A 25,330-nucleotide genomic window follows, 5' to 3' on the forward strand; every position below is an offset into this window, starting at 1 on the left:
TGCAGTCTTCGATTACGTTGTCTACTACTGAAGCTGGGTACATGGCTTTAACTTCTGCAGCTAAGGAGTCTATATGGCTCAAAGGCCTTGTAGGTGAACTGGGTATCGCACAGGATTTTGCTACGGTGTATTGTGATAGTGTAAGTGCCATTTGCTTAGCTAAAGACCAAGTACACCATGATCGGACCAAGCACATTGATGTAGGTATCATTTTTTGCGTACTGACAAGAGGGTAAAGGTAAAGAAGATCGGGACCGCTGACAACCCAGCTGATTTCTTTACTAAGTCTGTTCCATTTAGTAAGTTTAAACATTGCTTAAACTTGCTAAATATTGATTACTATGTGATGTAGTAGGCCCTTAGGGGCTTTGTTAGGGAGCTCCTGTTGTAGGCATGTTGGCCTTAAGGTGGAGCTTGCCCGGGGCTTGTGATGCAGGTGGAGCATTATGAGTTGTTATACTTGGTGACAAGTATGTGATAGGTCTTGGTTGGAGACTTGTTGGGATGAGTCTTGGTTGAAGACTTATGGGGATGTACGGCTTATGCATGAGCTTTACATCGGGTTTTGGCTTGAGATATGTTCACTTTGTGTTGATGAGATCGTTTGTTGAATACGAGTTTTCGTCAAGGTGGAGATTGTTGTTAATGGTGACTCAAACTAGCAAGCACCATTGAAGAAGATGAGTATGGGTCAATAAGGAGGTCCGCGGGTCGCGAAGAAGCTGCTGCCTCAGTCTGCGGGGCGCGGGGTGCGTTCTGTCTCCATTTCGCGGCTCGTGTAGTTATACATGACTCACGAAATGGCGGTTTCTTTTCACGGGAGGTGTCTTTTGGGACGGTTACTTTGTGTTTATTATGTAATAACTTCCTTTTATTGGGCATTAGTATATAAACTCCCATTTTAGGATTAATATATGATGATTCACAAAATTGAGAGAGATCACAAGAGAGCTATTAGTTTGTGAGTGTGATTGAGATTCATCTTTTAATTCTTTGCGATCATAGTGAAATTATTTGATTTTGGTGCCGTTGGATGCAGCTATCGCATTAATAGTGAACTACGTTAAATCTCTCGTGTCAATTTCTTATTTTGCATTGAATTTTCTTATTGTTTCATTATTGTTCAACGAATTTGCTTCCGTTGTCGCACTACAAATATCGGGACTCACTGAAAAGAAAACGATAACAAATGTATTTAACTAATAAGCCAACTAGACTACCAATGATTTACAACTAGAATTTAATGAAGTGAAGTCAGAAAATAGCCGTTGAAAAATGGCAATTTGTAAATTTAGAGTATGGCAGGGGCTATTTCTTTTTCTCGGTAATAATTCCATTTCTTATTTATTTATTTGTTTGATTTTGATATGAGTAATAATACCATTTCTAATAATTGATTTCCCCAATTCCGGAGATTAATCAAACATTGTCTCATCGACCTTTTAACCCTAGCGTTCCTCTCTCATAGATCTGCTATTCAGGTTATTATTTCTCTTTTTCCAAATTATTTGAAAGTTTTATCTTTTGTCTTTGATTTGTTTGATTATGCTAATTTTTGGGTATATATTTTCATATTTTTGGTTAATTCAATTGATGATAATAAAATTTCCCCGTTTTTGTTCTATTTCATTTTTGAAGTTAAATCCGGATTTATTAGTGTATGAATTTCTCCAAGTTTTCTGGTTTTGAACATGGGTCCTATTTAATTTGATGATTTTGTTGTTATTAGGGGTTCTTTCTAAGTAGTTTATGAATTAGGTTTAATTTGATTTTGCCTTCTAGAACCTTCTAAATTGAAGTAATTTCTGTTGGTACTTAGATTGAATTGGCAATTTTGGGATGGTGATGTGATATCATGAGGTGTTAACTACTGTCTATAAACAACTTTATGAAATTTTGGTTGAGTTTCTTGCTGGATGATTTTTTTTTTTTGGAATCATTTGCTGGTATGTTAAAATTGTTGTAAGCTTTTATTTGTTAAATATGCTCTTCTAGCTTCTGAAGCCTTAGCTTTTTTGGTTCAGTGATTTACTTATAAATGAATTCTGGTGTGAATGTTCTTCTGCCTTAGTTTTGTAAGCAAGTGGCTGATTTTTGATAGGTGTTAAGTGTTCTCTTATCAGGGGAAAATAGAAAACGAATATCGTTTTTCGATGGGCACGAAGTTAATTTCTGTGATGGAAAATTGAAAATGAATATTGTTTTTGATGGGTGTTAGTTTTGTTCTATGAAAGGAAAATAGAAAATGAGTATTGTTTTTCTGATTAGTTTTAGTTTTCTTCTATGAGATAAAATGGATTTTGTTTGTTTTTTGATGGGTGATTAAGTATTCTTCTATGACAGGAAAATAGAATTTGGATATTGTTTTTTGATGGGTATGAACTATGAAGTTTTGTTCTAAATGAATGTAGTTTTTGATGGATGTTGGGCTGCTTCTATGAAAGGAAATTGAAAATGAATATTGTATTTTGATGGGCGTTAGTTTTCTTTTACGAGAGAAAATGGATATTGTTTTTTTTTGACGGATGTGAAGTATTCTTCTCTTACAGGGAAATAGTTAATGGATCATGATGAGACAGGATGCCAAGCGCCAGACTTCCCAATCCTCTGCGTTAACAATTGTGGGTTCTTCGGACGTGCAGCAACAAGGAATATGTGTTCCAAATGCTACCGAGAGACAGTCCTCAAGGATGAACAAGAAAGGCTTGCGGTCTCTTCCTTTGATAACATTGTGAACCGGACCTCCACCAAGGGCAAAGAAGAAGTTGCCGCGGCTGCTGCTGTTTCTGTTGATGTAAAGTCGGGAGAAGTATCAACAGAAGATGTAAATGTTCAAGTATCTAGTGAATCAAGCCTCAGACAGCCTTCCGAGCAGAAGAAAGCTGGTCCAAGTAGATGTTTGACATGCCGTAAGCGTGTTGGTTTGACTGGTTTTAGCTGCAGGTGTGGAAATCTGTTCTGCGCCGCTCACCGATACTCTGACAAGCATGATTGCCAATTTGATTACCAGGCTGCTGCTCAAAGTTCGATAGCCAAAGCCAATCCTGTCGTCAAGGCTGAGAAACTTGATAAGATCTGAAACGATTACTACAAGTTACGAGTTTTTCAGTGATTTTCTTGCTTATAACATTGCTGCTTCCCCTTGTTAGTAACCCTTATGTCTATAAATGTACAAGGTCCCATGGCAAGGGGCAGTCACAGTCTAGTGCACTAGCCCTGTCGAACAACAGGGGGGGCCACCTTTGCACCGGTTTGTAAGTACTTATTTGCTCGTTTGTGGCACTTTGATCATCGATTTGCAAGCTTATCTTCTTTATGTTCCCGATTGCTATTGACATCTGTGAATTTCTTTTCTGATGTTTTTTTTTGTTTCGTACAGTTTCCTAATGCCGAGTTATCCATTGTAGGCTTTGATATCTGAAATGGCTGTCGTTGGTAGGTGATGTATTTGTTCAGTTACCCGTTTTTATTGTAGTTTGCGCGTTGCTCTTTGTCACCAATACATTCCTTGTGCTGTGCAGTATGTTTATTTTCATTCTTTCATTTTTCTCATTGCGATGTTTTTGGGTAGTCCTACGAAGATCATGGGATATCGAGTTTTTTGTTTTTTCGTTATACAAAGAACTCGAGATTTTCATTTGTTGAAAGGGTGGCAGAGCGATCGTTGACATATCTTCCCATTATTCCTTCTTCCATTGCTGGTTCATGACATCTTGTGATTGGTTTATTCATTAGTTCATTGTGGTCATGTTTTGCCGTTTCTCTAAATTGTTATCCAAACTAACCATTACTCGAGAAGATGGGGATTTGAATTGGAAGGAGGCCTTGGAGTCGGACTACCTCAAGCGAAACTCTTGATTCGATTGCCCAAAAACTTGTAATCGGAATTTGTCTAGCTCTCTTCACACGCTTCGTTGCATGGCTTCCGTTGCGTCTTGGTATGCTACCCAGTGCCTACTACCCCATCTTGCTCTACTTCCTCTTGATAATCTCATTCTTCATTTGCAGGAAATTTTCATTGAAATGAGACTAATAAGAGGGAATATCAAGTTATCAACAATAGAAAATAAACTTTCCATAAGATTAAATCATCTTACTCACAGGAGAATCATTCTAAAAATGCATAAAAGAGATCAATTCTTGGAATAAAAAACCTAAGAACAATTTGATGGTACTAAAAGAAAGAAAAAACTAAAGATGAGGAAAAAGAAGAAGACGAATGAGATTAATGAGGTTAAATTATCGTGATTAATACCAACATTTACTAGTTTCGCTATGATTATATTAATTTTTGATTAACAATGAATAATACTAACTTATGACTAGTTTCGCTATGATTATATTAATTTTTGATTAAAAATGAATAATACCAACTTATGGGGAGTGTTTGTTTATAATGATACCAAGTTTGTTTATAGTAGGTTTTTTAACAAAAAACAAAGGTACATAAATGGTTAAACAAAAGTCGGTGTTATTTTCGGAAAATACTACAAAGTTGTATTGATTTTGGTTAATCAAAAATTGATATTATTAAAAGAAAATTAACGAAAATTTGTATTATTTACGGTAATTTTTCGGAAAAGCTATTTATTGAGCCTCTGAATGGGGAGAATAAGTAGATTAAATATATTACTGTACTAGAAAAGAGTAAGTGGAAAACAGGAAAAGTATTCGTGAGAATTGAAGGCAATATTTTGTAAAAAAAAAAGTTAAACTTGTTTTAACTAAGACAAAGACTTAATCGGTCTGTTTGTTAGATAGTAATAAACGGTGGTAAGGGAAATGAAAAATTAGTGTAATTTTAGTTGAAAAATATTTTGCCTACTTTGATGGTTATGCTTGTCCAACTTCTATCATCTTATTTTCTTCATAAAATTCATTCAAATGCATTACCATTGGGAGAGGTGATATTAGGTGGTAATGGAAATTTGTAAACAAAATTTTTTTGTGATCAAAGTTTCATTACCATGGAAATGATATGGAACTTTTGATGAAATTTTACACTATAATTCATTTTCATTACCACCATTTAGTACCACCGACCAAACAGGCCTAATAGTTAATCGCGGATTAGGAATTCTAATATTAGAATGAATAGTGATTGTTGCTGGCATAAAGAATGCAATGGCTTCCTTGGGAGCTTAAAGTGATTAGTTGAAATTATTTTTAATAATTTTCCGAAGTTATAATTGAAATAATCCTGTAAATTATTTGTGTGATTGTCATATTTTGTATATTACAATCTATTTGATAATCGGTACTAAATGTTGGAAATTGTAATTGAAAGTTAGTGTAATATTGGAATGAGTATCTCTTGACAAATTTAATAATCATGTTTGTTCTCCTTCAACAGTCTTTTTTTCTTCAAAAAATCATTCAAATTCATTACCATTTGAACATGTGGTATGTGGTACTAAGATGGTAACAAAAAAATACGAACAAAATTTTTTTTTTGATCAAACTTCCATTACCATGAGAATGATATGATACATCATCAAAATTTACACTATAAATCATTTATATAGACAGTAAGTGTTATGATTAATTTTTTGAAATTTTGGGGATGAGTGAATGTGAGTGTCTTAGTGAGTTAGGGTTTCATTTGTTGAGGGATGAGGGAATGCGAGGTCAGTATTGATGGTGTATATTAGGGTTTTAGTCTTTTATTTTTCGTGAGTATTGTTTTTGAGTCAATAGAAATGTTTAGTGGGTTTGAGTATTTATTTTATAAGCTTAGTATATCTATTGTTCTATTATTAAAGTACTATATGGGTATTAGATGGGTGGGTATGCGACTGGGTGAGTAGATATGGGGCGGAATATATAGATATATGAGACATTTAAAATCTCATACCTATCACATATCTATCATTCATGACGGGTTGGGTTTTTCATACCATTATTCATTCACTACCCACCAAAGTCATATTTATATCCGCCCCAATTACAAAAAATACGGTCTGAAATAATTAAAAAGTGTATCCGCTTGACATCTCTACGTAGTAGTTTGATAATATGAAGATTATAGGAGATTTGAATTCGTATATGTTATTTTAAACTATTATATACATGATTTGCCTTATTTCAAACATATTTGAAAAAATTTTCTAAATTAATATTTTTTTTTTAGAAAATATATAGAGAGAGATAAAATTAAAATAAATGAAAGTATAGAAAAAAAATTCATAGAAGGAATATGAATGAAGGGTTGCAAAATTAGACGGACGAACCGACCTACTTTTTCATATTACTATTTCTATTGCTTCGTAATAATGCCATTTATTTATTATTTATATTGATTCATTTCCCGTTTCCCAAATTCTCAGTTTCTGGAATAATACGTCAAACCCTAGCCTTTCTTTTTTACGGTTTTCTCTCCCTCAGGTTATTGCTTCTCCCTTTTCGTTTTTTCTTTAAACTTTGATATTCTATTTAGGATTTCTTCTGATTTTTGGGTACATATTATGGTTGTTTTCGCTAATTTAATTGATATTATTAAGTTTTTTTTTTTTTTTTTTTTTTTTTTGGAATTTTTTGTTTCATTTTAGTTAAATCTGAACTGATTGTATTAAGATTGAGTCTGCTGTTTTTAAAAATGATTATTTAATTTGGTGATGCGTTCAATTAAATATTTTCTTTGGAAAGACTAAATTGCGAATTAATTTTGCTATTTTATTAGGGGTTATGTGGTAAAAGTTTATGAATTGGGTAATGTTTTGGATTTTTGAATGCTTCTAATTGAAGTCATTGGTGGTTGTGTTGGTTTGGGTTGGTGTTGTGTTATCGTTATGGGATGTTAACTATTGTACACAAACAACATAATCATGAATTTTCTGTAGAGTTTAAAGCTTTGATTTTGACTTCCTTCTGGGTTGAATGTCACCAATATTGATCTAGTGAATAGTTGTCGATTTCTTGTTGCTTGATTGTGTTTGGAAGTCATATGCTGGTATGTTAAATTGGTTTGTTTAGAATATGTGCTGTAAGCTTTTGTTCGTCAAATAATGCTCATGTAGCTTTGATGGTCTAGTTCTTTTTGGTTCATTAGTTCTTTATGATGGATTCTGGTGTTGATTGATGGAAGATTGATTATTGATGGGTGATAAGTTTTGTTCTATGACAGGAAAAAAAAAGAAAATGAATCACAATGAGACAGGATGCCAATCACCAGAACGCCCAATCCTCTGTGTCAACAATTGTGGGTTCTTTGGACGTGCAGAAACTGGAAACATGTGTTCTAAATGCTACCGAGAGACAATCCTCAGGGAGGAACAAGAAAGGCTTGCAGTTTCTTCCTTTGAAAATATTGTGAATGGGACCTCCACCAAGGGCAAAGAATCAGTTGCTGCTGCTGCTGCTGTTTCGGTTGATGTTAAGTCTGGAGAAGTATTGACGAAAGATGTAAATGTTCAAGTATCTAGTGATTTAAGCCTCGAACAGCCTTCCGAGCCGAAGAAATCTGGTCCAAGTAGATGTTTTACATGCCGTAAGCGTGTTGGATTGACTGGTTTCGACTGTAGGTGTGGAAATCTGTTCTGCGCTGCTCACCGATATTCTGACAAGCATGATTGTCAATTTGATTACCAGGCTGCTGCTCAAAGTTCTATAGCGAAAGCCAATCCCGTCATCAAGGCAAATAAGCTTGATAAGATCTAAAGTGATTATGACAAGTAATAAGCTTTCTATCATGTTTCCTGCATTTAGATTGGTGCTTCCCTTGTTATTAACCCTTATGTTTATAAATTTACGAAGTCCTTTGGCAAGGGCAGTGACAATCCGGTGCACCGGTTTGTAAGTACTTATTTGCTGGTTGTGGCACTTTGATATTCAAGTTGCAAGTTTGCCTTCTTTATATTCCTGATTGTCTGTATTTTGGCTGAATTCACAGGTCGCTTGCTTCTTTTTTTCTTTTGGAGTACTCTTTTCTACAGCATTGTGGTTGTGGAAATACATGTGCATTCATGTTCGTAGACACATATTGCCTTACGCTTTTCTTGGTTGTTAGATAAAAATGTGCATGTATTTCGTTTCTGATGTTTTTCGTTTCTTAGTGCTAGTTATCCATACCATTGGGGGCTTTGCCAATCTGAAATGGCTGACGTTGCAGGTTATTCCAAATTAGAATGCAGTATGTATTTGTTTGTGTTATAGATTTATAGTTATCTTTTCTTTTGATCAAATTATCACCGTTACTAGAGCTGTATGGTAGGTTGATTTTGGCATGAGGTTTTGAATTTGAAGCAAGACACTGGAGATCTGTATATTTGTCTTTCTACCTTTAGGGTATGAATATCCTCAGACTCAAACAAGACTCTACTTAGTTTTACACTTCATCCACCAGCTCACTTCATATTCTAAAACATTTTTATAAAAACACTATTTTTTATATAAATGTACAAGTGGGATAGCATGATGGGCACTTGCTTTATAAAAAGGTCCTATATGAGTCCTAAAGAGAGTCTTGGATTTAGAAGGTTCCATTTAAGACTCCAGTTATCATGGTACACATAATTGATTAGTTTTAACTTGAGACTCCCTTAAGACTTTCTTCAAGACTAGGGATATTCATACCATAATTTTAGAGTAGTCTTGTGAAAGTTCATTTGTTGACATCTTTTCTTTTCAATACACCACTAGGTTTAGTTGTTGTGTAACATTGCGTTGTGAGAGAATATAGATCTTTCATGCATATGGTTGAGCATGATCATGGAAGTAGATTGCCCTGTGGACTTTGATGTTTTGAAAGAGAGTATCATGCTTTGATGCTTAGGGGTTGGCACGCGGAAGGGTATACAGCTTCAAAACTCGAAGCTACTTGTTAGCAAAGGTTTTGAGTTTTTGTTTTTGTTTTTATTTTTACAAAGGACTTTCTTGAATCTTGATGACGAAAGCATTAGGGTGTAGCTTAGCAGCCACCTTGTAATATTTTAAGAGTTTTGTTCTGCATTGAATTGGCTGAAGGGGGTTCGGAAGGAATTTATGTTCGTGTGAATGTGTAGGTTTCCCTGGTTTTTATGTGGTTGGTTTCGTTTAGCTCATCCTGGTTGTGTTGCATAGCTGCATGAGCTTTTTGCTTCAAATTTCAATTTTATGTATGTATTGGTTGATTTGATTTCGGGCAAGATCAATTGCTAGTTGGTAGAGGCATAGAGCATTATTTCTCTTCAGTTGTCATGATTGTGGCACCCGTGTGTACTCATAGTTCCACAGGCTATGGCTCGGGGGGCTCTCATTTGTGAGGCCAGCAACTTCTTAGCGCGTACTTGGAGCTTTTTTATCGATTGAGTCGTCTCCTTAGCTTGCGCTGACTACAGGTAACTTTGCTAATCGTGTCCTCCATTGAATTGGTATCGTGTTAGGTTTTAAACCCAATAATCATGTTCAGGGGCGCTAACTGTGCTCTTTACTTTGGCATTTTTCAATTTTTCCTATAATGCCAAGGATTCAGTGAACTAAGCAATTCATTGTGAGAGTTTGTAGTGCCCATGAAATATTCCACCATTCTCTAAAGTCAACAATTAATATTGGTCAAGGGTTTGTGTATTTTTTTCGATATTTGAATTTCATGATGAATTTTCATTCGAGGATATTATAGAAATGTACGCGAATGCTACTATCTTTGTTTTCATTTGTTTTTTTTATTTTGCTTAGAGTGTATTTTCATTCCTCGTAGATAAGGGATGGTTCTGAAGTGGATTCAGTCACATTCAAATCCAGATTCATTAATTTCAAGTCACCGATGTGGCAAATCAACCAATCTAGTAATTTGAACCAAAAACTCTCACATAGGCCTGAATGAACTAGTGTAAAAAAGTAACCATATAAGTAACAAGGAAACATACACATAACAAGAAGCTAAGTGCGAGCAATGCTAACTTTTAAGCTCCAATGATGTAAACTCCTCTCGTACCACAAGAAACAAACCCAATGCTATACAAACATCTAGGGCAAAAGAACATCAAGGGGTGAAACAAATTAATATAAATTGAAATTTGTATTGGATTTTTTTATAAATTGGTTTAATTTTGATCGGAATTTCTAAAATTGAAATATTTTAGTTTAGATTATGTTTGAGCCTACTAAAAAACGAAAAACTGAATTTCAAATCATATTAAAATAGAAGCTCACTTATTACTGAGCTAAACTACTAGATGTGAATCCTGTGCAATTTAATGTCCAAAAAGAAGACTTTAATTGGAGATACGAAAAGAACTTGAACGTTCTTACAACAAAAATAAACCTATACTCAATAATTCAAGTTTCATTTAACCATCCCATTTTAATTCTATAATTTTATTTTATTTTTTTGATTTTTTGATTTGATTTTATTTGCGATCTAAATTTTTTTTCAGTGGAAATTTGATTTGGATTGTATTGAATAACTCTTAAGTCGAAAGGATTTGGTTTTTTTCAATTTAAATTGGATCAAAAAATCCAAAATCATAATAAATTTTATTTGATTTTATTTTATATAAAAAAAAACCTGTAAATCGAACTTTCAAACCTTGAAACATCATCCAAGTTTGAGAGCTTCTTTCCACCATAAATTTTAGTTGAGAAATATGAAAAAAAGTCGAGGAAGAATGTAACTTCTTTCCTTGAATTGACAATATAACAAGAGCATTCAATGTGCAACCCTCACTGATTACTTTATCATTACCATCCATCGTGCAACTCTCATTGAAATTGTACACTCAATAAACCTCTCAATACGCGAAGAAATTAAGCATACAAGACAAAGATATTATGTCACTTAACTGCTTAATAAAACGCGCAAAAAAAATAGACAAAAAACCATCAAGGCCTATTTGACGAGCGGACACCCTTAGACCGCCCTAGACAAAGACTTGCTGATTGCCATGGGGCAAAATAGTGCCTTGCGCTTAACAAATGATAACTTGTCAGTCCCTCAGCCCCCTTCACAAGTTCCTCCAAACTTCACCTTTAACAACTTACAACTTGCCGTGGCAACCAACACATTCTTAAATTTTTGTCGAACTCGCTATTTATTAAATTTAACCTAAAATCGAGCCAAAATTCCAACAATTTTCCCCATTGAAGTATCTCTCAAACTTCATATGTTTAAGTGTCAAACACAAAATTAATGTTTGATAGAGTTGAATTTCAATTAAATTTATTATAAAAGTTGATTATAAACGCCAACTATAAAATTTTAAAAACTATTTACGATCCGGTGAATCCGGTGCAAAGGTAGCCAGTTACCCGACCCTGAACAACAGGGCTAGTGCACCGGACCGACTGCCCTTGCTTATAAAACCTTGTAAATTTATGACATAAATTGCAAACAAGGGAAGCAGCAAACCCGAAACCAAGACACATCAGAGAACATAGAAACTTTCATAATATGCGATAACCATTTTAGATCTTATCAAGCTTCTCTGCCTTGATGACAGGATTGGCTTTGGCTATGGCACTTTGAGCAGCAGCCTGGTAATCGAATTGACAATCATGCTTGTCAGAGTATCGGTGAGCAGCACAGAACAGATTTCCACACCTGCAGCTGAAACCAGTCAAACCCACACGTTTACGACAAGTCAAACATCTATTAGGACCTGATTTCTTTGGCTCGGAAGGCTGTCCGAGGCTTGAATCAGTTGATACTTGAACATTTACGTCTTTTGTCGATACTTTTTCTGACTTTAAATCGATAGAAACAGCAGCAGCAACAACTGCTTCTTTGCCGTTGGTGGAAGTCCCATTCACAATGTTATCGAAGGACGAGACTGCAAGCCTTTCTTGTTCCTCCTTGAGAACCGTCTCCCGGTAGCATTTTGAACACATATTCCTGGTTGCTGCACGTCCGAAGAACCCACAATTGTTGACACAGAGAATTGGGCGGTCCGGGGATTGGCATCCTGTTTCATTGTCATTCATTTTCTATTTTTTCTGTCATAGAACAAAAGTCTACACCCATCAAAAAAACAAGATCCATTTCCTATTTTCTGTAATAGATGAAAATTCAACAGCCATCAAAATAGAATATCCATTTTCTATTTCCCACCTTAGAAACCTTTACACCCATCAAAAACAATATTCATTTATCAAACTTGCATAGACATGGAGTCAACACCAGAATTCATCATAAAAAACCACTAAACCCAAAAAAAACTAAGGGGTGTTCGGTAAATTCTTTTGTATTGGATTTTGACTTGTTGGTCGTCAAAAAGCAAAATAAAAAGTATGGTAAATAACTTTTCAAAAGCCAAAATGAAAACAATGCTATGATTCCCTTTTTCATTGGCTTGTGCCTTGTTGGCCACCTTTTTCTCTACATGATTTCAACAAACATCTCCCTAACAACTCATATTATTTATACAATCACTCAGCTTACAAACCAACAAAAACAACCAACACTTTTGACCGGTCAAACAAGCCACCAAGCCACCAACCAACAACCATATGCCAATCACCTTTCTAATCTTGCATCCACATAGAATCAACACCAAATTCATCATAAGAAACCACTAAACCCCCAAAAAAATTAAGGGGTGCTCGGTAAATGCTTTTGTATTGACTTTTTAATTGGATATTGACTTGTTGGTCGGTCAAAAAGCAAAATAAAAAGTATGGTAAATAACTTTTAAAAAGACAAAATGAAAATAACATTCCGACTACTTTTTTCATTGGCTTGTTGGCTAACTTTTCTCTATGTAATTTTAACAAACATCTCCCCAACAACTCATCTCGTTTATAGACCTTGTTTACAAGCCAACAAAAACAGACAACACTTTCGACCAAGTCAAACAAACCACCAAGCAACAAACACCTTTCTAATCTTGAAGCTATACTAGCATATTAGACAAACAAGCTTACAATACATATTGTTAATCAACAAAATTTAAACATATCAGCATATGATCCCTTAAAACAATCAACCCTAAACAAAGCCATTTATTAAAAACTTCAAACATCCAAAATTTGTAAGTACAACTCTACAGAAATTTCATAATTAAGTTGTTTACGGAGAGTAGTTAACCCCTCATGATGATACCACAACATGAACTCAACCACCAACAATAATACTTTAATTAGAGATTAAAAAAGCAAATCAGCCTAAACCCAATTCATAAATTACTCACAAGTGAACCCTAATTTTGTTTTTCAAAGCAAATTTGGTTCACAAATACTTAGTTTAAAACATCATAAAATTAAGCATAACCCATTTCTAAAATTAGCAAACAACAAACAAATTTAAACAGTAATAACTCCAAAAAAGAAATAAAAATAATTTTAAAAAGGAAAAAAAATTATGAACATATGAACATCAATAAAATCAACAAAAAACAATATGCATAGAAAATATCAAAAAGATCATCTTATGAAAAAGGAAAATCAAAAAAGAGAAAATAGATTTAAGGCAGATACCTTGAGGGAGAAAAGTTAGGGTCAGAGGTTGATGAAGATTCAATAATGTTGTGAAATTAAGGAATGGTATTATGGTAATAAAGAAACAATAATGTAGAAATGTGATTAGGTTTATTATATAAAGGAGAGTTGTTGTGTAATCTCTAACAATATTCTCCCCCCTTTGAAAGATATGGTTTCCTTTTCCTTTCAAAAAAGGTTCTCTCTTTTTTAGGGCTAAGTCTAACTTGCAAAAGAGGTTATTGCTCATTTAATTTTTGTTATATTATAATTTTTTACTCAATTCTTAAATTTCGCCATCCTTTTCATTTTATCACCACTTTCTGAAAAAATTATGTATTTGCCCCCTGTATTTTCAAAAAATTACATTTTGCCATTAAACTTAAAATTTCCTATATATATCACAATCTCACTAAAATTTTTCTTACCACTAAAAACCAACTTACAAAAGCAAATTGTTGGAGAAAAAACTAAGTTCAATCAACAAACAATTAATCGGGGTAATTTTTTTTCGAATGTAATTAATTTAAATTTGCAAACGAAAAAAAATATTTAAATTGAACCGCCCAGATCTGGGCGATTCAATTTAATTTTTTTTTCGTTTGTTTTTGAATAATTATTATAATTTTTAATTATATTATTATTATTATTATTATTATTATTATTATTATTATTGTTATTATTATTATTATTATTATTTTTGTTACTGTTATTATTATTAATTTTATTATTATTGTTATTATTGTTGTGATTGTTATTATTTTTATTATTAAATATATATTTATGTTTTGATTTTTAATTTATTAATGTAAATATGTTTGTTATTTTTTATTAATGTAAAGAGTGTTGGCTTTCAACTCTGCTGGTAGTCTGGTTACCCAAGTGGAAACAATCATTCGTCCACGCACGCACAAATTTCTCTCTAAGTGGAATCCATGTTCCAGCCAGATACCGAACGACCTTTTTGTTCCTAACCGACCACGTACTCACGATCGCTTGCCATCTCTATTCAAATTCCCCGATTGTAGAGCTTTCAACCAAGGGGTTCCATCTGCCCTGTCCGAATATTTTTGTTGATTTTTTTCCCGCCACACAACTTGTCCACCATGTTCTCAACGTCGTTGGCAATATGCCAAATGTATAAAAAATGCCGCACATCTGCATTATACAAAACATTGAACGTAATTAAGACATATTCAATAGATAGAACGACATTAATTAATCAACAAAACCTTTTTACCCGGGAAGACGTCACGAATACTGCAGATAAACCTTCGTCTCGATCGGTTACAATGACGCTAGAAGTCTGAGCAGTGCCGAAAATATCTCTCAATCCCTGCAACACCCACGAATACGACACAGCCGTCTCATCTCGTATCAAACAAAACGCAACCAAGAAGTTGTGATTGGTTGGCGTCATTCCGATCACTTCACATAGTGGTCACTTTTGTTTGTTCGTTTTGTACGTTGTATCCATCAGCACAACATACGGTCACGTACGTATCATTTGGATAGAGGTAGGATTTGCAATTAATAGTCTGCTCAATTGCCCTTCACTATCCAAGTCTGTCCAGACCACGTAATTAAGTTCTGTGGCCATATGAAGATAGTGTTGAAGGGGAGTCATACCCTCCATCTCTTCTCTCCTTATTGATTGCCTAATATTATATATCTGATTCATACTAGCATAAAAACTAGGAAAATTATCTCTAATAGAATTTATAATAAAGGCCGGTTGCATTCCGGGTGCACTAAGTTGTCGTATGTGCTCTCGAATATTTACATTGATCCTATTCGCCCTTACATGACCATCTTTGTAAACTAAGAACGGGTGATTATGTTTTCCTTTTTCACCAGGACACACCCTTACCGTCCAAGGTCTTTCTCCTGGTTTACGACTACTTCCTACAATTAAAAATTTAGACCCGCAACTTCTACTTTTAGAACCAGGTCGGGCAGTATTATCTAGATTATGTACATCATCCCTAATATTACTATAGCGGTGACATCTTAAATAGACACTAACTCTAGAACGTCCTTCTTTCTTTTTATAAGAAGCACGTGTAAATTGAAAACCAATTGTTATTGCTATCGCATCGGCCCAACTATGTAACTCATCTACGAAAATAAATTCCCTATCCGTAACAAAGCTACCGGAGTAGTCTACGTTGTCTCCAAAGTTTTCAAACTCCTGCAAATTTGAAATAAAAATAATATAAATTAATTACATTAATGACGAAAATTTAAATAATAATTATAACAAAAATTAATAAAAATACTAATACTAAAAAAAGAATAATAATAATAATAATAATAATAATAATAATAATAATAATGAGGAAAAGAATAGTTATAAAATAATTAAATTTAGGATCTTATACGGAGAATGTGATATTTATTTTATGGGTGATAAGATGTTTATTTCTATTTAGCTTTTGTATCCATTTGTTTAATTGTATCTTTAATAGTGCAAAATTTATGATACATTTTGAGAGAGAGATGTATGTTAATTTTTGTTGAAAACTCTTGATGAAAAATGTCTCATAAATTCTTGTGTGAGAGGGTCTGTCACAATATAATTTATTAGCATATCAATTTCTAAATCTTTTTATTTTACTCTTCTAATGTTGAGACAACGAGGAAATGTTAACCTTCGAGCGTTATATCAACGTTTTGCTAATTATCTTCATCCCAAAGCTTTTGAGATTAGTCCGAGTGATAACTCTTTGTTTATATGTCGCCTTATTTTCTACTTATCGTCAATCTATTATTTCATTGTTGTCTTTAGAATTTTCCAGAAACACTTGGGTGAATTACATTATTTCTTGGATATTGTTGTTATGTTGTCAATCCAATGAAATATGTTACTGAAATTATTGATCGTGTTGGTATGTCGTCATGTAAGGCGTAAACCATCTCATACTCCAATTACTGCTGAAGGTAGATTGAGCGTAAGATCTTGTTGGCTAAAGGCGAAATGGAGCCTTTTGAGTAATAGATAAAAAAAAATTTTTTATTAATTTATTGATTAGTAATTCTCGCATTGGTTCACTTTTTTTTCCTTATTCACTATCAAATATATTACTTTCTCCGTTCTAAAATACTTGCACCATGCGCAATTCAATGTATTTGTCGGATTGTTTATATTTAGATTTATACTTAACTAAAAATTATAAAAATTTGATATTATGAAAATATACGACGAGATGAATAAAACAAGATCCCACATGACTATATTTTTTTCTTGTATAATAGCCGAAACATGTTAATATCTATAGAATAATGAATAGTGCAAAATTAGTTTGGTGCAAGTAATATGGAACGGAAGAAGTATTATTCATTTATTTTTCTCAATCAACCTTATGTACTCAATGACTATAATATTCAAATAATAAAATTAGACACAAGAACAAAAGGAAGCTGAAATTTAATTACCTAAAAAAAAAAATTCACGTATTAACCAAAACTTTAAAAAAATCTATGTAGTAACCCTGAGGTTTACCAAATTATTCCACCATGACCTTTTTGCACCTAAAATGTTAGCAACAGTTAATTTCGAAGCTTTAAAGCTACTGGACGCTTGTTTATGTGATTCACCATTTCAAATGCTATTAATTTCAACCAATTCCCCCAAAACATAAACCCTAACTCTACTATCTTTCATCAAAATCATATTTTTTTTTCCTCTAAATCCAAAGATGGTAGAGTTAAGGTTTTTGTTTTGAGGAAAAAGGTTGAAACTGATAGCATCTGAAATGGTGAATCGCATAAATAGGCGTACAACAACCTTAAAGATTCGAAATTAACGTTTGCTAACTATTTATACGCAAAAAGATCACGGTGGAACAATTTAGTAAACCTCGGGGTTACCACGTGGATTTTTTTAAAGTTTTGGTTACTACCTGAAAAATCCAAAACCTCAGGAACACCACGTGGAATTAAAAAAAAAATAAATAAATAAAACCTGATGTTTGATTACTCTAAACTTAGATATCTAATACCCACAAGAACATGGATTCATTTTTACCCAAAAATGAATCCAAATACAAACTGTATATTTTCTCATTCATCTACTTAACATTAAAAAAAATGGTTGAAATTAATCCCATCAAATTTAGGCAAAAAAAATTATTTTTCCACATTACATTAACCCAATAAAAGCTCATGCACACTAAAAGAGACCCAACAACTCATGAATTAAGAAAACAATGAAGTAGAAAATTTGATGTGGTTTTCACTGCCTCATCTTTCGGGGTAAGCATATGTAATCTTGCTTTCAAATATATAGAGATTGAGAATGAGGATCTCTAGATTGATACATATTGTTGCATTGAGTTATTGTTGGATGTAAGCAAGATTTAAGGGGAAACAAATATTCGAGAATCTTATATAAACTTAATTCACACTATTTTAGTTGCATCATCCAAAAAAAATAGCATATATTTCTGATACCATTTGAAACAGCCTAAACCAGCGTAAACAATATGATAATAATATTGTCTACAAAGCACAGCGGAAGACTTATAGAAGTCTGGTCTGAATCCGACCTGTGGCTCGATAGCCACAGCAACACAAATTCGGGCATAACAAAACGGAACCTCATTGTCGATTTTTATGACAGTCTACTAGTATTTTGGACATAACTTCCTCATATGAATTCATCTCGAGGCGATTCAAGTGCCCACACGACCGCGACTCAAAGCCCTACAAATCTCAAGAAGACATAAGAACCCAAAAACAATCAGAACCATCCCCAAAATAGCCAAAACAGAATGTTCAGATTATGAACTGAAGTTTCAGAATTCCAAATACTCAATTTGATACTAGAAATCAAATAACCCAAATAACCAATACTAATCAACACTAGCAAAAACCCAATTACTAATTAAACTCATATACTCTAATTAAATTCAAGTTGATACCCAAATTGAATCCACATACCAAACTACCTTAAAACATTCAATTAACACTTAAATAGAATAGTTTGTGGATTACCTCAATCACCATTGAAAGAAGAGGAAGGAGTGTATGGTGGTGTGGTGACACAGGTCAGCCCAAGGGACCCGGTGGTGGTCCTGGGCCTAGACGCCTGCTGCTGCCGTGGAAACAGCCACAAAACGTGGCTGCTGTTGCTTGGGGGTCGCGGCTGCTGCAAGGGAGGAGGAGTGTGTGTCTGCGGGTGGCTACGATGGAGGCGTGGCTTGGTCGTGCTGGGGCTGCTACTGAACCGTGAGAAAGATGGAGAATGAGTGAGTCCAGTGTGAGGGAGGAAGGGAAATGGATGAGTATAAGGGTTTATAATTAAGGAGTTAACGTGATGAGTTATAAATTACGTGGCAAAATTACGGTGACTCAAATAATTGTACTTGTCAAAAGGAAAAATATATTATTTTAAACCTTTTTAAGATCGACGTACCCTAAAATAGTATAGACCAAGCTCATACAAAGTTTTTTAATAATTAATGAAAGACTATCATTTTGCATACGAATCAGACATACTAATATTAAGGACAATGGGACATACTACTACAAGTATAGTGAAAAAAGTACCACCATCGGTAAACCCAATTCAGAACAAAACTCCATCAAACAAACTTCTTACTTCTAGTTCCTACATCTAACTACTTTTACCTGTATTTGGATAAATAAAAAATAAAAAATAAAAAATAAAAAGGGGCAGATTTAGAAGGATAGAAGATCACTTATTTAAATAACAAAAAAAGGAGAGAAGAGACTTAAAAGGGGAGAGGTTTAAAGGAAATAATGAAAATTTTGTTATAAATACAATAAAAAGATTTATAAACAAACACAGGGTGCATTATCCCTTCTTACCCCTGCCCTTCCCTTCTGTTCTTTATACATGGAATATCAGTATTCTCTCTTAATGTATAATTAAAAACAAAAATTCAAAAATCAACCCTCTACACAGCTCGACTAATGGTGACAAACTGACCATCAAGAAAAAATAGCAACTAGCAAGCTACAATACAAACGAGTAACTAAACAGAGATACCCTGTACTCTTTCAGCCTCACCCACCAGCGTCAACCATTTCAAATTAGTAAAGCCCAATGGATAAATCGGGATTAGGAAACTGTAGAAAACAAAAAAATATCAGAAAAGAAATATACAGATTTATATAGCAATTAGGAAAAGCATATGACAATACAGCATTTATGAACACTAATATGCCGGCCAAATATGCAGATTGATTACCAAAGAGCCACAATTTAGCAAATAAGTACTTACAAACCAGTGCAAAGGTGGCCACCGCTGTGTTCAACAGGGCTAGTGCACTGGACTGTGACTGCGCTTCCATGGGACTGTGTACATTTATAGACATAAGCGTTACTAAGGGAAGCGGCAGTGCGATAAGCAAAAATATCATAGAAAAACATTTTAGATCTTATCAAGCTTCTTTGTTTTGACGACTGGATTGGCTTTGGCTATGATACTTTGAGCAGCAGCCTGATAATCAAATGGGCAATCATGTTTGTCAGAGTATCGGTGAGTGGCGCAGAAAAGATTTCCACACTTGCAGCTGAAACCAGTCACGCCAACCCGTTTACGGCATGTGCAACATCTTCTTGGACCAGATTTCTTTGGCTCGGAAGGCTGTCCGAGGGTTGAGTCACTAGATACTTGAACATTTACATCTTTCGTAAATACTTCTCCGGACTTTACAGCAGCAGCAACGGCTTCTTTTCCCTTGGAGGTCCCATTCAAAATGTTATCAAAAGAAGAGACTGCAAGCCTTTCTTGTTCCTCTTTGAGAACTGTATCTCGGTGGCATTTGGAACACATATTCCTTGTTGCTGCACGTCCAAAGAACCCACAATTGTTAATGCAAAGGATTGGTTGGTCTGGTGTTTGGCATCCTGTCTCATTATGATCCATTTTCTTTTTATCTGTCATAGAAGAAAATGTAACAATCATCAAATGACTATTCAACTTCTATTTTCCTGCATTGAAGAAAACTTCACACCCATCTGAAGACACAAGGAGTATATATTTTCTATTTTCCTGCCGTTGGGAAAAGTTAACACCAATCGAAAGACCATAGCCATTTCCTATATAATATTCCTGTCATTGAAGAAAACTTAACGACAAACAAAAGAAAACATCCATTTTCTAGTTCCATGTCATACAAAAAACTTAACACCCATCTAAAGACAATATCCATTTTCTAATCTGCTGTCATATAAGAAAAGTTAACACACAACCAAAAACAAACAACCATTTCAATTTTCTGTCATAGAAGAAAACTCTACACCCATCAAAAAACAATATCAATTTTCTATTTTTCTGTCAGAAGAAACTTAACACCCATCACAAAACAATACCGATTCATCAATCTTACAGCCACATGCAATCTACAACAGATATCATCATAAGCAAACCATTAAACCAAGAAAACTAAGTCTTAAAATGCTAAACGAGCATATTTTCAACAAACAAAATCTAACCATACGTATTCTTAACCCAAAAAATTTCAACATACCAGCAAATGATTCCTAAAAGCAATCAATCGGCAAGAAACAAAGCCACTAGTTTGTTATATACGCCTTGAGTCTTGGTACGATTCATGTATGGCCAAGGCTCAAGTGTGTGTTTTGAATTTTGATGACTATGTATGCAGTGAAGCTTAGAGCGCCAAAAGGAGCAATTTAAGAAAAAGGAAGCAAAAGTTGCGTTTTGAGGCAGAAACCTGAGCGAGGACTCGTTGCATGCTATTGGGAGCCTACGCGTGTTTGCTCTGCTTTCGGCAGTTACTCTTATGGGGTGGATCTTTGGGGCTTGAGCTTGGTATCAATCGATGTATTGGTTAGTCTTGATTCTTAAATACATGACTAAACCTCTAGCCTAAACACACTTAAAGATAATTCCTAGTTCCTACTCTTGGACTTCCTCCATTGTAGTTCCTCTTATGAGTTCTTGGAGAACTTCACTGATTGGTTGATATCTTAATATTACAATCTAGACCTAGAAAGGACGTAACTGACAATGACTGAATCTTGGTAAACCTTGTGTTGATCGTTTGCATTAAATTGCTTTGTTCTTGCATTGAAATCCCTAATTTTCTGTTTTCAAAGTTTAACCCCAATCAAGGGCAATGACCAATGATCTTGGGCAATTCAAGATTGATTCTGAATCCTTTGCTTAATCAAAGCTTCAAAATTGTAAATCTTGTAAGCCCAACTCTACAAAATTGCATAATTAAGTTGTTTGTGTGCAGTAGTTAACACTTCTTGATGATAGCACAACAACAACCTAAGCACCAACATAAATGATTTTCAATGAAGTTTTAAAAAAGCAAATCAACTTGAGCCCAATTTTTAAACTATCCACAAACTACCCCTAAAAAAACTACCAATTCATACTCAGTTTAAAGATTTGGCAACGAATCATGAACCATTTTAGAAACCAGCAACCTTAAAATAATCTCAATTCGGTCCAGATTTAATTTCAAAAATGAAATGAAATGAATTAAAAAAAAAAACTAAAATTTTAAATCACAACAAAAGAAAAAAACCATGAAATATACAAAAAAAATCAGCAGAAATTCTAAATCAAACAAACAACAAATAAACACTAACTCAAAAAATGGAAATGGAGGGAAAGAAAAAATAACCTGAAAGGCAGGGAACGATAAGGGAGAAAAGTTAGGTTCTGATGAAGACAATGTTTAAACTTTGTACAAATACTCTACGGAAACGGGGAATGAATTATTATTAATAATAACATTTTTTAGTACAAAAACTTTTCCATTTTTTATATTTGGTCATGATAGAAATTATTCTTTTAAATTCTCATTAACACATTAAATTTATTTTTTTATCTTATTCACGCATTTTTCTCATACTTTAACGATATTTGTTTGAAAAAATTATCTAAAATAATTTATTATTTTTTAATTTTTCAATAATAATCCAATCTTTTTATTTCAACTAATAGGTATTTTAATCTAACATTCAAACAGGTAATTTGAAAAAAAAAAAAAAAAAAACAGCCTCACTCTCTTCTACTACCAACCCACCATCACAATCCCTCCCCTTCATGCGATCACCACTCCTCGCCTTCCCCGGCCACTTACACCAACCCCCTTCCCCACTGGCCAATGCTACCAATCTTCTTGCGAACTACCATGCATTGTCACTATTTTCCACCATTTCATCATCATCTTCAACCTTCGTAACTCTTTAATGGCTTCATATTCATTTTCTATCTCCACTTCATTTCAACATAACAACAACACTTCATCTTCAACCTCCAAATTACTTTAATAACTTCCACTAACCTTGCCCTATAATGCCTATGGTAGGGAAATATCTCGGCCTTGAGGGGATTTGGCGGAGGTGGCGGAACATCGCAAGGGGGAGAGGGTGGCTGGTGGTGGGGTGGTGGAGAGGGAGCTGAGGAAGATTGGGAAGGTGGCACTAATGGAGGATAAGGGTTTTGAATTTTTTTTATTGAACTTTTTTCCTCAGGTAATTTTAGATTTTAGTAAAAAACACCATTTATACTTGAGTATTGTTCATGGTTAATAAATACACGGATAATTATAGGAAAATTAATTCGATAAAGATTAGATTATTTTGAGCAATTTTTTCTATTTATTTTTATCGCAATTTTCTTACTTTTCTCACAAAATGCATATAGAAAAAAATTGTCTGAATGGGTAGAGTATACATAACATAATCAACAACGAAAAACAATTTCTAAAAATCTCCATTATAAATAGGCTTAAACAATAAATTTAATTATAACTGATAATGATATTTTTTTATTAACATGCAAGAATTAAGTATAAGTATTTAAAAAAGGAGATACGATATTATCAAATTAAGTAAGAGTCGATAAGTAAATATGAAATAGCCTATTATTGTGATCCATATTGGTCATCTTTCCATAAATTTACATGAACATTTTATGTACAGTACGGCTGAGAGAAAAGATAGCAAATCAATTTTGTTGGTGTAAATTTTGACAGGATAAAATGTTGACACATCATGTAAATGATTAAGACACCACACCTACATGATTTCCAAGTTCCCCACCTAAGATTCCTCAAATTTAAGCAACCAAATCATTTTTTTTTGTTTTTATCACCCTTGGACTATTTTTTTTTTTTTTTTTACAAATATGAAAAGTGTAATTATGAGATAATTTGAATTTAGTATGTATAGTGAGAATAAAACACAAATTCTAGAAGGTCTCACATTGAGTCAATTTATCTTGGATTGTCTTAATGTATATTTATAGTTTTAAAGTGATTATTTATAATTTTAAATTAATTACTTATAACCTTAAAGGGTCAATTATAACATTAAAGTAATTACTTTTTATAGTTCTAAAATAATTATGTTATCTTAAAATATGTTATCTTAAAAGTAATCACATACAATCTTAACATAACAAATTATAACCTTAAAGTAATCACTTATAGTTCTAAAGAAATTATTTTTTATAGTCTTAAAGTGATAACTTATAACCTTATAAAGTAATCATTTACAATTTTAAATTGATTAATCACAAAAATAAGCTAAGTAAAATGTAATATCCAATCTCATGATGAGACAGTCTTATACAAAACTTGTCGAGGATAAAACTATATATGATTAAATAAGTTCAATGTATGGTATGTATCTAGTAAAAAGAACTAATGCATAAAGGAAAAAGTGCCAATAAAAGAAATATATACTTCTACATCATAAAAAAAATTAATTCTTATAACAAAGATAAGATAGCACATAATATAACCTTATTTTTATAAATTATGAATTATATATATCATGTTGGAGTTTTACTAATCCAAAGCATAAATCAAAATACCTAATACTTTACAATATCTAATTAATATATAAAACTTGTTTGTTGGCTCCACAATAATAAAGAAAGTATGCAGTCTTTGGTCTACATAATACCACCTCTATCCTTGTGAGAGGCTAATTAAAGGTGGCAAGGATTATAAATTAAGACTTAAAGAGAGTTATTATTAATTTATAATTGTAGCTTTTAGTGATGTATTAAATTTAGTTTACTTAAATAAAAATTTAAGAACTAAATCTCAATTCATGTCTATCTAGTGAGAAATATTTATTTTTATTTTATAATCTTTTAATTATCAGTACATAAGTAAATATTTTCTAATTTGTTCAAAAGTAAACCTTTTTTTTTTTTAACAAAAGTCATAAATTAAACTTTTATAATTAATTAGTGATAAAAATTCACTTATGAACTGTAAAGTGTTGTGGATATGAATATATGATAACACAATTAGAGAAGGAAGATGCGATAATAACAAAGCACAGCAGCTCCTCTCTGATTTTCTTTTTGGTTTTATGTAGTGTTCTTTCCATGACACTTCATGCCCATTGCATCCTTTTCACTTCCATCATCAAAGAAAACTAAGGAATGATTCACTAGCGGTCATCAAACACACCACACATTAAATTTTTAATTATATTTTATCATTTATTTCTTCTTGAGAAATCAAAATAAATATGTAAAATATTAATTATTTTCAAATTCTATACTAGATTATCTTGAAAAGTTAAAGTTATTGATAACAAAGAGAATTTGTTAATTTTTATATAAAATAAAAGTATTTATTATTGGTAAATTGGATTCTACTATTATATAATCTATTAAAGATGAAGTTTAATTCCACTGTCATTTTTTAGAAGGGAGACAAATAAAATAATTTCATTGATTGTAGTATGCTTACATGGCAGATTACTTACATCACTATAATTTTCAATCAAGATAAGAAAACAAAACTATTAAATATGACAATAAATATATGTGATAAATTCATTTAAGGAAATATTTTATTAATTATAGTCAATTAGTAGTAATAAATAATAGTGTAACAAAATACAGCAAAAAGCAGTTGAATTTTCTATTTTTATGCTTCCTAAAATATTTATTTTAGTTAAATTTTT

The 25,330-nt window shown here is 33.0% G+C and overlaps 4 protein-coding genes across 7 annotated transcripts; 2 read left to right on the forward strand and 2 right to left on the reverse strand.

Moving 5' to 3' along the window:
* Window positions 1-1,356: 1,356 nt before the first annotated feature.
* On the forward strand, window positions 1,357-3,333 carry LOC130800700 (zinc finger A20 and AN1 domain-containing stress-associated protein 8-like). Its single transcript, XM_057664297.1, has 2 exons — window positions 1,357-1,481; window positions 2,550-3,333. The coding sequence occupies exon 2, from the start codon at window positions 2,561-2,563 to the stop codon at window positions 3,077-3,079; it is 519 nt and encodes a 172-aa protein (XP_057520280.1). The 5' UTR covers window positions 1,357-1,481; window positions 2,550-2,560; the 3' UTR covers window positions 3,080-3,333.
* Window positions 3,334-6,155: 2,822 nt separating this feature from the next.
* Window positions 6,156-7,852, forward strand: LOC130800706 (zinc finger A20 and AN1 domain-containing stress-associated protein 4-like). Its single transcript, XM_057664309.1, has 2 exons — window positions 6,156-6,384; window positions 7,124-7,852. The coding sequence occupies exon 2, from the start codon at window positions 7,138-7,140 to the stop codon at window positions 7,654-7,656; it is 519 nt and encodes a 172-aa protein (XP_057520292.1). The 5' UTR covers window positions 6,156-6,384; window positions 7,124-7,137; the 3' UTR covers window positions 7,657-7,852.
* A 3,194-nt stretch (window positions 7,853-11,046) lies between these two features.
* Window positions 11,047-13,613, reverse strand: LOC130800717 (zinc finger A20 and AN1 domain-containing stress-associated protein 8-like). Of its 2 annotated transcripts, none has more exons than XM_057664320.1 (2): window positions 13,387-13,613; window positions 11,047-11,907 (listed from the first exon to the last, which is right to left on the reverse strand). In XM_057664320.1, the coding sequence occupies exon 2, from the start codon at window positions 11,893-11,895 to the stop codon at window positions 11,380-11,382; it is 516 nt and encodes a 171-aa protein (XP_057520303.1). In that variant the 5' UTR covers window positions 11,896-11,907; window positions 13,387-13,613; the 3' UTR covers window positions 11,047-11,379. The 2 variants fall into 2 exon arrangements, with proteins under 2 accessions (XP_057520303.1, XP_057520311.1); XM_057664328.1 differs by having other exon boundaries at window positions 11,047-11,925; window positions 13,387-13,594.
* Window positions 13,614-19,182: 5,569 nt separating this feature from the next.
* On the reverse strand, window positions 19,183-22,920 carry LOC130800729 (zinc finger A20 and AN1 domain-containing stress-associated protein 8-like). Of its 3 annotated transcripts, none has more exons than XM_057664346.1 (2): window positions 21,094-22,920; window positions 19,183-20,293 (listed from the first exon to the last, which is right to left on the reverse strand). In XM_057664346.1, exon 2 carries the CDS (start codon window positions 20,280-20,282, stop codon window positions 19,785-19,787), a length of 498 nt encoding a protein of 165 aa, XP_057520329.1. In that variant the 5' UTR covers window positions 20,283-20,293; window positions 21,094-22,920; the 3' UTR covers window positions 19,183-19,784. The 3 variants fall into 3 exon arrangements, with proteins under 3 accessions (XP_057520329.1, XP_057520337.1, XP_057520323.1); XM_057664354.1 differs by lacking the exon at window positions 21,094-22,920 and adding an exon at window positions 20,887-21,060; XM_057664340.1 differs by having other exon boundaries at window positions 19,193-20,293; window positions 22,018-22,920.
* Between the last annotated feature and the right edge of the window lie 2,410 nt (window positions 22,921-25,330).

Source organism: Amaranthus tricolor, chromosome 1 (genome assembly GCF_026212465.1).
Source record: "Amaranthus tricolor cultivar Red isolate AtriRed21 chromosome 1, ASM2621246v1, whole genome shotgun sequence".
NCBI lineage: Eukaryota > Viridiplantae > Streptophyta > Magnoliopsida > Caryophyllales > Amaranthaceae > Amaranthus > Amaranthus tricolor.